The 12,630-nt window shown below is 36.6% G+C and overlaps 2 protein-coding genes across 3 annotated transcripts; both read left to right on the forward strand.

Moving 5' to 3' along the window:
* Nucleotides 1-302: 302 nt before the first annotated feature.
* Nucleotides 303-6,311, forward strand: LOC132180597 (aspartic proteinase A1). 2 transcript variants are annotated; one of them, XM_059593483.2, is made up of 14 exons: nt 303-407; nt 1,389-1,767; nt 1,857-1,917; nt 2,562-2,656; nt 2,745-2,857; nt 3,069-3,237; nt 3,359-3,398; nt 3,518-3,582; nt 4,022-4,135; nt 4,315-4,379; nt 4,513-4,669; nt 4,746-4,865; nt 5,310-5,398; nt 6,023-6,311. In XM_059593483.2, the coding sequence occupies exons 2-14, from the start codon at nt 1,396-1,398 to the stop codon at nt 6,105-6,107; spliced, it is 1,545 nt and encodes a 514-aa protein (XP_059449466.2). In that variant the 5' UTR covers nt 303-407; nt 1,389-1,395; the 3' UTR covers nt 6,108-6,311. The 2 variants fall into 2 exon arrangements, with proteins under 2 accessions (XP_059449466.2, XP_059449467.2); XM_059593484.2 differs by having other exon boundaries at nt 305-407; nt 1,349-1,767.
* Nucleotides 6,312-10,658: 4,347 nt separating this feature from the next.
* Nucleotides 10,659-12,022, forward strand: LOC132182830 (mitogen-activated protein kinase kinase kinase 18). Its single transcript, XM_059596179.2, has one exon. The coding sequence runs from the start codon at nt 10,681-10,683 to the stop codon at nt 11,953-11,955; it is 1,275 nt and encodes a 424-aa protein (XP_059452162.2). The 5' UTR covers nt 10,659-10,680; the 3' UTR covers nt 11,956-12,022.
* The last annotated feature ends 608 nt before the right edge of the window (nt 12,023-12,630 follow it).

Consider the following 12,630-nt stretch of genomic DNA (forward strand, 5'->3'; position numbering starts at 1 on the left):
CCTGAAGCGTGAGGATCTAATTAAAGGCCCAGCCCACACCGCTAAACTGCAACACACTTAGTTGGAGATCCAACAGTCAGGCACCAAAGTCACTTGTCAGTCTCACTTAGAGTGGACTGGTAGTTGATCAGAAAATAACCGCAATATTCAAAACCGTGCACCACCAACCAATAAAAACTTTCCACGTCTCAATATTAAATGCCACCGAAACTAAACTAACCGTTTGACCGTTGGATCTAAGAGTCTAACTCAGATCAACAGTCAAAACACCCGAGAGTACCTACTTTTGAAGTAGACAAATCCCTCTCTCTCTCTGTCTCAGTTTCTTTGGTACCCTCGGCCTTGCTTTCCTTTCCTCGGTCTGTGTACTTGGTTCTTCTCCCTTCGTAGCAATTTCAGCCTTTCAGGTATGTAACAAATTTTCCCATTATTATATTTTCCTTTTGTTTTTTTCCTTAAATTGTATATTTTCAACGACTTTTGTGGTTAAATTTCTGTTCTTTGATCGGTTACTCGCTGTGAAAATTTTGATATTCGAGTTGAATTTGGTATTGTTCTATCGAATTGACTTTTGGGCTCCACGAGCCCCGTTTGGTTGATGAGAAAATATTAGAAAGAAAAAAGAAAATGAATTTCGTTGAAGTTTTGTTTGGTTGATCTTTTTACTGGTGGTGTAATGTTCATGTGTGAGCTGAAGATAATGATTTTGTTAAGGACTCTCACCTTAGCAGCATTTCTTTAAATTCCAATCAAGGTCTACAATTAGGGCTAATATTGCGTGCTAGACTGTTAGTGGTCTTGTAATTTTCCGTCATACTTCGCTGATTCTTAGGAACGGGAGTAAGAAAAAAATGAATATATTTCAAACAACCCAGTTTGTTATTTGATTTCCCAAGCCAAAAAGAACAGGAAATAGATTGGCTTGACTAGCCCACATGATTGCATTATGCCCAGTTAGTTTGAGAGTTAAAAGTGTAACAGTTCTAGGGTTTGTTTCAGTTTACGATTTAAAAATAATAATTTTAAAAAGTAGATTTGAAAACACAAGTTTTAATAACGCAGCTAAGCGTTTAGTAAAATCACACGTTTTTTAAAATACACCTTCTTGCCTGCAATTTGAAAACACAGATTTTTCTACACTATCAGCTTGCAATTTTTTTTAAAATGCATTCCCAAACAATTTATTTTCTGTGATTTGGTTTAAAATCTCACTTTTGGTATGCAAAATCGTAGTGATAAATGCATTCCTAATTTCTTTTCACTCCCTAAATGTTCTAAGTAATTGAGCAGAGTTTATGTCATTGGTTTGTCAGAATTGGTGTAACTTGTGGGTTGCTTTTTGTGAAAGATCTCTAAGAAAGAAAAAGTGTGGATTACTTGTTTTGCAGTTCCAAGATGAATACCAAATCTAGAGCCAGTTTGGCCACTCTTTTTCTCTTGTTCCTTCTGTCCCCAATGGTGTTTTCCATGCCCAATAATGGGCTGATCCGAATTGGACTGAAAAAGCAAAAATTGGACCAAAGCAACCGACTTGCTGGACAAATTGACTCTAAGGAGCGGGCGACACTAAGAGCTCCTATCAGAAAATATTATCTCCGTGGGAATTTTGGTGACTCTGAGGATACTGGTATTGTTGAGCTAAAGAACTACATGGATGCTCAGTATTTTGGTGAGATTGGGGTTGGCACGCCTTCTCAAAAGTTCACTGTGATATTTGACACAGGAAGTTCTAATCTCTGGGTGCCCTCGTCAAAGTGTTATTTCTCAGTAAGTATCTTCCAAATATTTACTCAATGGATTTTTATTGTAATTGCTTGGAAGGGAGAAAAGATATATGCATTTGTGTTTGGGTGCAGGTTGCTTGCTTTTTTCACTCCAAGTACAAGTCCAGCCAATCAAGTAGCTACCACAAGAATGGTATTATCAATTTCTTTGGTTCAAGGAGTTTACTTTCACTTAGATTATCGCTTCTCATTCCCTTTTTCCTTCTTGCACTCCTCGTTTTCCTTGTTGTCTATAATTGGATTATTTACAAAGACTAGGATGTATTCTCAGATGATTAATTTCTTAAGCCTATGTTCAAAGGATGCAGGCAGTCCATTATGGAGAGCTAATCAAAGCATTAACTTTTTGAACAACTTTATTGAGAAACTAATTGTAAAGAGTTATACATTTGTTTATAAATTCCTGTTATCACTGTTGGGACAGTTCACCGTTCTAACCTATTCTACTATCTGCATGTTATGTTGTATGAATGCATCCATTCATGTATAAACTGGTGAGAACTCTATATAGTTTTATTCTCCAGCATTGAGTGAGTGTGTTGATGTGAAAATGGAATAGATTGATGGCTGAAGGAATCCGTCAATTACAATCACTGGAATATGAAATGTGAAGCATCTGCTAAACTTTTCTCAATTGTGGCTATACTTTCTCTTGTATAAATAAGCATTAAGAAGACATACCATTTTTTTGTCAATTCTTCAATCATGGTCTTCCTTTTTCTTTGCTAGCATTAGTTTTTATATGTTACGATGTTCACTTTTTTGTTTTTGGTGCAGGTAAATCTGCTGAGATCCATTATGGAACAGGGGCAATTTCAGGTTTCTTTAGCCAGGACCATGTAACACTTGGTGATCTGGTTGTTAAGAATCAGGTAAATTCTGATAAAATGCGCATTTTGGTTCTCTTCAGTTCAGTATTTTTGTTGGAGTTTACCTATACTAAATGCTACTGGTCATTAGGATTTTATTGAGGCAACCAGAGAGCCTAGCATCACATTCTTGGCAGCCAAGTTTGATGGTATACTTGGACTTGGATTTCAAGAGATCTCTGTTGGGAAGGCTGTTCCTGTCTGGTAAGTCAGGGCATCTCAGCTGCTAATATACTAAGAATAACTTGATTAATGGTTGAAGTCTACATGATAAGATGTGCTTAGTTTACCAGATTGATTGCCTTGGTGCTTTTGTATGATGTATTGTCTTTGGTGTTGAGTTGTTAACTTATTGTTTTTGGTATTGCCTTCAGACTGACTAATATTTTTAAATGTGTATATGCAATTCTGACAGGTATAATATGGTCAATCAAGGTCTTGTAAACGAGCCAGTTTTTTCATTTTGGCTGAACCGCAATATTGAAGGGGAAGAAGGGGGTGAGATTGTGTTTGGTGGGATGGATTCTGATCATTACAACGGTGAGCACACGTATGTTCCTGTGACTCAGAAAGGTTATTGGCAGGTTAGCCTTCCTAAATTGCCACCATCCATTTTCACTGTTGTCCATGATTTATTCATCATCATCTTTCTTTTTTTTTTCTTTTATTGTTTATGTTTTAATTATTTCTTTCTCTTTCTGGCAGTTTGATTTGGATGATGTACTAGTTGGTGGTGAAACAACTGGTAAATTATATTGAGCTTTTCTTTGTGTCCTCATTATTTGGAGACATTATTTTGTTTTTCTACAGTTTTGGTTGAATCTGCTAGTTATTGTATTGAAAATTAAGCATATCATTTTTCAGGATTTTGCGCTAATGGTTGTTCAGCAATTGCCGACTCCGGAACCTCTTTGTTGGCAGGCCCTACTGTACGTACTTTGGACAGCCACCTCCTTTTCTCATTTGTCCATAAGGAGTTCTGCACTTTGTTGAGCAGCAGAAACGCCACAAATCAACTAACAAAAAATTGTTTTCATATATGTATATGGATTTTCTACATAATATTAATAAGATATATTATTTATTTACTATTTACTATGTAAAAAAGGTCAATATAGTTAATTTAGGGCATTATCCCAAAAAGGAAAGGTTAAGTTTGGTTCCGTTATGGTAATGATAAATCTAAAGGTCACTGTTTTATATAAAATGGCGGTTCTTATGGCTAACAGAATTTTTTTCAAATCTTAAGAGGGTGCCATGTCTCCCCTAGGCCAATCTAGGTCCCCCCATGCTTCATTATGATTGTGCTTTTACCTACTGAAATCTAGTGACTTGTGATGTATATTATTATTTGATATCTTATTTCAGACTGTTGTTACTCAAATCAATCATGCGATTGGAGCTTCTGGTATTGTAAGCCAAGAATGCAAGACAGTGGTTACTCAATATGGGAAAACCATACTGGACATGCTCGTATCCGAGGTACATGTTTTACTTTTCTCAATTTCTTATGAAACTCTGTTGCATATCACTATTCTTCCATTTTAGATGGAATGTGGGTAAAATATGATGCTAGTTTTCTATTTTACTTGGCCAACTTCATCTTAAAATCTCTGCCAACAAACTGACTGACTTCTACTTTTTCTGGTGGTGTTTTATAGGCGAGACCACAAACAATCTGCTCCCAGATTGGTTTCTGTACTTTTGATGGGACTCAAGGTGTTAGGTTAGAGTTGAACATATTTCTTATAGTTATAATAAATGGTAGAATAATATCACCTTTATCAATCTATGCGGGCAAGCAGCCATGTAGTACTTAATTGTGATCATCCAACAATTTCTACTATATGTTTGTGCAGCATGGGCATCGAGAGCGTGGTCAATGAGAACAAAGAGAAGACATCTGGTGGGGTGCATGATGCCATGTGTACCGCTTGTGAGATGGCAGTGGTATGGATGGAAAATCAGATAAAGAAGAATCAGACAGAAGATCAGATATTGAATTATGTCAATCAGGTAAACTGGCGTTTTTGTTCACATTTCTGGAATAAATGGCCTTGCAGTGAGCTCAAGCCTGTAGTTGCACTTGCAGCTCTGTGACCGACTTCCCAGTCCAAATGGAGAATCAGCAGTTGATTGTAGCAGTTTATCTTCCATGCCTGATGTTTCATTCACCATTGGTGGTAAAGTATTTGATCTTGCACCAGAGCAGGTATGGTGTCATACTGATTCTGAAAGCTTTTGAGTTGCATCTAGCCAATGAAGTATGCCATTTGTATTAAAGTATTAATTAAATGATTAGATGTATCATTTCTTATTAGCCTAAGCTTTTGGAATAAGTGGTGATTTAATAATATGATCTTCCTTAAAGTTTAGATTATTGGAGTAATTTTAGTTGTAGTCAAATGCTTCTGTCACTTTTCCTTCCACCAGTTAGCATTGACACTTCTCTGAATTCAATTCTGAAAAATAGTCTTATATACTTGATCATATATACGTATGTGATCTTCCCATCCATGAAGGTTGGGAGGATGAGCTAAATAAAAAAATTACACCGGTTATAATCCTTCACCTTGAGCCACTCTACGATTTCGTCTTTCTCACTGTGCTAATATTTTCTCTCTATTTTTTTCTGGATGGTGATGTCATGTATCAGTATGTTCTAAAAGTGGGAGAGGGAGTTGCAGCTCAATGCATCAGTGGATTTATTGCTTTGGATGTAGGCCCCCCTCGTGGACCTCTCTGGTATATTTCTTCCTCTTGTTGGCATCTTTTAATATTTTCTTTTTTGTCGGTAAATTGGACTCAATTTTAAGGAGTAAATAGATGATCAAGCCGAATGGTAGAGGGAGGGGGACCGATGGGGGGTATTGCCCTCACTGGAAAAGTGAGGACCCCCCATGGCATTCTCACTTCGCCTATCACTGCAAAGTGTCCCTTTCTTCACAAAGATTCTTTCTTGTTGTTTCATTTTTATTTTCTAACTTCACACGATTGCTTTGTTTCAATGATATTACTTCCAAGCATATAAAGATAAAAAGGCAATGAGACTACCTTCCAAAAATGTAGTACTTTTACTTAATTGATCGATAAAAACACTCAACTCAAGAACCAATTAGTAGATTATCAGTCCAAACATCATAGATTCATATACATCAGATTTTGAGCCATTGAGCCGAATTAGATTGAATGAGATGGAGTATCGCATCCTTCGAGTTATATATGTGACATTTCATTCTTGCTAGCTTCATGTTATGGAATTTGGTATTGACAGGCTTTTATATTGCTGCAATCGGTTAGTTTCTGTTTATTATCTTCCTGCGCATACGATGAGAGCGTGAATTCACTAATTTTGGTTCTGTAATACAGGATTCTGGGGGATGTTTTCATGGGTCGTTATCACACGGTATTCGACTATGGAAATTCGAGAGTCGGGTTTGCTGAAGCAGCTTAGATCAAGCCTTCTATATTCTCGTTTGCCTCTTCAATAAACATACACATGTAAAAACCTTTGTCTAAGTGGTGTTGTAATAGAACTTGTCTAAGTGATGGACCTTGGCCTTAAACTTGTTTTGTGTAAATATATTATGACAATGTGCTTGTTATTATACATAAAAAGAAAAGGGTGGCACCTTCTGAAATTATTATTCTCTTCTTAGCATGATGTGAAGCCCACTTTATAAATTTGTTCCAAATTAACAGGTGGCTCTTGAGCATGGTGCCCATTTAAGTTTTTGCCACCACTAGGTCATAGCAAGATGGCCACTTCAACCCTGGACTTGCAGGGAAGCTTATAACATGTTAAGATGTTTACGTGTTGGGTTCGGATTATGTTAGAGTATGAGTATAAGACTCTGTATGTTAATTCTAATTTGATCCATTTAGTTAAATGAGATTCTTTAATCTCAATTCTCTAATTTTGTGTTAGGTTCGTATCAGATTTGCGAGTCGCTTCAATTTCTTACAATGCAATTTGTACCCTTTCATAAAGGGAATTGTGGGTGCTCTTGGCTATCCTTGCATTTTAGATAAATAATTGCTGAAATTCCTATCCTAGTTTGTAAGGGAATGATTAGAACTCAACCAATACTTCTCTCTTAAAAAAAAAAAAGGGGTTCTAGAAGCACAAAGTGGCAGACAATTTGAGACTATATAATAAGATCCACTTGGTACACGTGTCTCTGGCAGTCCAATCACAAGCGACTTGTGAGAAACCTATGCTGGGCATTAGGCTGTCTAATTCACCACATAGCACTTTCTATATATAACGGAACTTGAAAGCAAGCAGGAACAACACATCTACATATATTCATTAAAAGCCGGCTAACAACCTTATCATAGCAAAGGCAAAGCAACACTTATTGGTTCTCAAATCAAAAGAAGATAAGAAACAAGTACATCAATAAATGAAACAGTTCCCATGATCATGAGTAACCAACTGACGATGGAAAAAGCAAAAAAAGATGTTTTTACATGCATTACTTAAGTGTATTTTAGTTCATCTTGGTCTGACTAATCATCAAAAAACATGACCAAAAATCCCATTGTGCTCACATTAAATTCTTATTACAATTCATCCTAACATAACAGGAGAATAGTTAGAGTGTGTTTGGCCTCGCGATTTTGCAGATTAAACGTCTGTTTTTAAATAAAATTGCAAAAAGTATCATATTTAGGAGTGCATTTGAAAAAAAAAAAAAAAAAGTGAAAAAAATTCACCTTTTTTGTTCAACGAACAAGTTGCATTGTTTAAGAACAGATGATTTTTAAAGACTTAATTAATAGAAGAATAACTCTTTTACAGATTTTATCAAACGTTTAACTGTATTTTTAAAAATTTTGTTTTTATTAACTATTTTTTGAAATTGCTATTTCTTCGAACCACGCCTTTTGAAACTACTAAATCAAACAATCACTTAATGATATGATTCGTAATTGTTGACACGACTCGCGAACCCAACATAAAATTAGTTGGTTATGGTTGATGGGTTCAAACTGTTTAATTAACATGTACAATCTTATATCTATGTCTCAACACGACTCAAAACTCGACACGCAACATTTAGAACTAACAATTTTTGACACAATCCTTGAATTCAACACGGAATAAATAGAATAAAGTTGAAGGGTTTGATCACCTTAAAATAAATCAACTTAAAATTGATTTATATAATTTTATATCAATGTCTCAACAAAATACAAACCCAACACACAAATACGACTTGTCAGTTCCCACTCCTACTTTTATATATATATATATATATATTAAAAGCAGCTAGCCCCACAATTTATCATCAAGAAAAGCTGCAAGGAGGCAGGACATAAATGAAGTAAACGTTGCCACTCCCATATTCACACAATCACATAGATTACCCACCCACACACACACACACAAAACGTGGCGTTTGAGGTTCAAGACACGTGTTTCTCTATTGGCGGTTCGTGCATCACAATATGGACCCCACTATCCTCCCATAATTAAATACGTAAAGGCTTAAGCATATATATAGTTAATTAATATATAAACAAATAATCCTCGTGGGTGGCGTGTGAGTAAAGCCTCTTTCTTCATGATTAGCAGTCTTAGAAGCCACGCATTAGATTAGATTTTCAGAGAAGCGTTACATTGGTGCAACCAACAAGAGCTAAAATCGACAGATATCTGCTTGACAGTTTGTGTGAAACAGTAGAGGGTTTTTTGTTCCAACTTCCAAAGCAGATCGAGGAGGGTTGTTGGGTTTTGTTTTGTAAGCAACTAAACTGCCACCTGCTTGCCTAGCTAATATACCTATAGCTATAGTGTGCATGATTTGTTTACTTTTGGGAATAATTGGTTACAACGTCTATACTACATTTTCTTTGATTCCCTACCTCCCTTTAACTTCTACTCCAAACCACCTCTCTCCTTTTGTCTTCTTATTATCATACCTTCTACTTTCTATCATATTCTATTTACTTAATAATGAGGCAGGCATGCATATGTAGCATGCTAGTGTTCTTTAATTTCCATATAGGGCGAACATGTATTATAGTAGAGGTTCTCAATTCAAATTCGATATGCTTTTGTACGTAAGAATAGTTTAAGCCTACACGTGAAAAGAGTGTTAGAATATTAACAGGAAAATCACGTCTCCAGACTTTATAATTAACATTCAATTTCAATTAGGAGAAGTTTAAGCTCACATATATAAGAAAATTAACTCAATTTTTTTAGATAAATGGTGATTTAACCGGAGAATGACATTCTTTTAACTCTTTTGAGATTCAAATCACGGGTTATGAAGCAACAAAATGTTGTTTGTAATTAAAAAAAATTGTTGGGGCTTAGGGGGGGGGGGAAGAGTTCGAACATAAATAGAGTATTAATTAGACAATTAAATTTATAATTTTTTTTATTAATTTAAACTTTTAAAATAAGTAATAATTTAATAAGAGAATAACATTTTCTCTTTCCGTACAAGGGTCTTAAAGGAACAAATTGTAGCTCGTACTAAAAAATAATAGAGTGGGGGTTGCTACATATGTGACTTCTAAGAGTTCATAATACATATAGCATCAAATGTCAAAAGCCATTCAATGTGTTTTAGATTGATTTAGAGGGTACCTTTCTGTTATTTATGATTGTAATTTTCAAGAAGCAAGATATTGATTTGACTAATATGGCTGGTAGCATCAACCTCACAATCATCACATTTTTTTGCAATTTTTTCTTTGCATAAAATCTAGACAAAAGAATCCCACGTCCATGTGTATCATGATTACTTTACTTAGGGTACACAAATCCTCTGCTTAACTTAATTGATTCAAAGCCATGATTCATCTCCAAATATTAAACTTTCTAGAAGAAAGTGAGCACATGGTGTTAATTAAACTAATTAAATAAATTAGCTTTGACTATATATATATATATATATATAGGTGAATTTTCTTTGTGTCCCTGATTCTAGATTTGAAAATTCTGGGAAGTTGTTAAAAAAAATTAAAGAAATAATTACCGAATTTTAACCGTACTTTGACAAACCCATCCATACAATTCTAGAAACGTAATAAAGTGTATTTCCTAACCCAAAAAAATAATTCATTTTTATCATTTAGTCAATATTATAGTATTGCCAAGATATTTTACAGCAGCCACACTTTTTCATGCATGTGCTTACCAAATTTTTGAATGAGCATCATTAAATTAATATACTTTGAAAAATAAAAGTGCCTAATTAAACAACCTCTATTAGTACAGTTAATCACACTCTAAGCAACTTACGAAGAAACAGAAAATAAGTAAAGGTAATCGATTCGTTAGAGGTACCAGTCAGGAGCACGCTGATACTTAAGTTAGTGAGAAAGTGAGAAAAAAATAAGTTATATATATATATAAAATAATTTTTTTATTTTATGATAAATTCCCATATTTCCATTTATTGACTTGTACTTATCCTGATTAGAAAACTTAAATTTTGACAAGAATATGAGCTCTTATCCTCATATACAACTCAAAAAAGATACTAACTTTCAACCATTTTGGTGGTTCAACCCACCCCATACACCCTGGCCCCTTAAATTCTCAAAGCTTCTTTTTTAATTTCAAAGTCTACCATCTAAGGCTCAAACAAAACAGCGAATCTAATGTGGATTATCCATCAAAGCTACCTTCTCCAACCTCTCCCATCACATGTACCAAACAATAAACTCCAAAACTTTATTTCCCATTTTCACACTCTTAACCCTTAACCCTTAACCTTCTTCTTAACACGTGAATACGTGCCGTTTTGCCAATCCATCGCCGACCAGCCAATCCAAGCCGTCAACCCCACCCACATTTCGACACGTTGTAGACTGGCGTTAAAGGAATTGTCAACTCTCAAAGAGAAGTAGAGAGAGGGACTCAACCAACCAATAAAATTAGCCTTTATAAAATTGAGAAAAAGTTCCCACCTTACCTATAACAACTTCCCCTCTATATAAATGCTGTAACTAAAATTAAATACACCCAGCAAAAGCCTTTCTCTCATTTGATCAGCTTTGCCAATATGGACTGGACTAGAGGCCAGACCATAGGCCATGGCTCATCCGCCACCGTCTCCCTAGCCACCTCTCGTCGGTCCGGCAGTGTTTTTGCCGTGAAGTCCGCCGAGCTATCCCAATCCGGGTTCTTGCAAAGAGAGCAACATATTTTGTCATCTTTGAGCAGTCCCCATGTAGTTAGCCACAAGGGGTGTGACATTACTATGGAGGACAACAACATGCTTGTGTACAACCTTTTCATGGAGTATGTCGCCGGTGGCACGGTTACCGACGCAATTCGCAAGCATGGAGGCCGGCTTGATGAATCGGCGATCGGATATTACACCCGGCAGATTGTGCAAGGGCTAGAGTACTTGCATTCACATGGCTTGGTACATTGTGATATTAAAGGTAGGAACATTTTGATTAGTGAAGATGGTGTAAAAATTGCCGACTTTGGGTGTGCTAAGTGGGTTGATAAGGTTGAAGAGGCTTTCCCCATTGGTGGCACGCCGATGTTTATGGCACCGGAGGTGGCGCGTGGGGAGGAACAGGGGTTCCCTTGTGACATTTGGGCACTTGGTTGCACACTAATTGAAATGGCTACCGGCGGTGCACCGTGGCCTAATGTGGCTGACCCAGTAACGGCCTTGTACCACATTGCATATTCCGGGGAATTGCCGGAGTTTCCAAGTTGTCTGCCGGAGCAAGCAAAAGATTTCTTGGATAAGTGCCTGAGAAGGTGTCCAAAGGAGCGGTGGACAGCTAGTCAACTTCTTAAGCATCCGTTTCTTGTGGAATTCAATTCCAGTGCTGCAAAGCCGATTCAAGAATCCAATTCAAGTTCACCGACGAGTATTCTTGATCAAGGATTTTGGAACACGCTGGAAGTGTCAGAAAGCCAGAGCAATCTGGTTGGTACACGTGTGGAAAATCCGACCGATGATAGGATCAGACGGTTGTCGTCACTTTCAGGGGTACCCAGTTGGACATGGAGTGAGAATTGGTTCACGATTAGAGGAAAAAGTTGTGAGGAAAGCAATATTATTATGGATGATATTGAAAGTGAAGCCGATATAATTTGTGGGTCAGCCATAGATTCCATTGTTAACGGTGTGGAAGAGCTAGAGAGCACAGTTGGTGGAGAGGGGTGGTTGAATTTTTCAAGTTACAATGTAAATAGTAGCTGTGAGAATTTATTAGGTTTGTGTAAATGTAGGAAAAGTAGTGTAGCTTTGAGCAATTTTAGTTTTGAGAGGGACATAGACAAGTTGTTTCTTCCTTCAATTTCAAGTTTTTAAAGTTCATAAACAAATCATCTCTCTTTCTCTCGCACACGCATCGACACAGATACGCACAAGTTTACATTTCGGGACAAGAAGTTCTAGTGTAAACACTAACAAGATGCAAACTCGTGAAGGATTCGGCTTGAGTTCAATTTTAATTGGTACCGAATCTGTTGAGATGGGACACATGTGACTCTTATGTCTTGTTATGGAACAAAGCAGCCCAACTCCAATTCATCTAGTTCCAATGGAACTGAACTCAAGATAAACTCATTCATGAAGGTATGGTTTGCAGTAAGTCAATTTGCCCAAGTTTGACATTGAAGTCCCACACCTTATCCTGCTCATATTGGAGTTTCTTAATTGCCTGACCCTATCCTCTGCTTCAGTTTACCCCACAAAGGCACTTTGGGTACGTCCAGTGACATGTACAAAAGTTCAGCCGTGTACTAAAAGTTTTGGGCTACTTCCAAATATAAAATCATATACCTACCCTTAACTTTACTTTGTTAGGTATGTAAATGTGGATGAACTTTCATGACTCAAAAAGGGTACCAATGTGGCCATTTCTATTATAGAGTAGTCCACCATCTCCCCTGTCTTACCTTTTTGGTAGGTAAAACGGGATCAAGTTCCATGAGGCAAGTGGCTGAAGCCGCATACAAAATGCAATGTCCCACACCACCAACA

Source organism: Corylus avellana, chromosome 5 (genome assembly GCF_965113065.1).
Source record: "Corylus avellana chromosome 5, dhCorAvel1.hap1.2, whole genome shotgun sequence".
In the NCBI taxonomy this organism is placed as follows: Eukaryota; Viridiplantae; Streptophyta; class Magnoliopsida; order Fagales; family Betulaceae; genus Corylus; species Corylus avellana.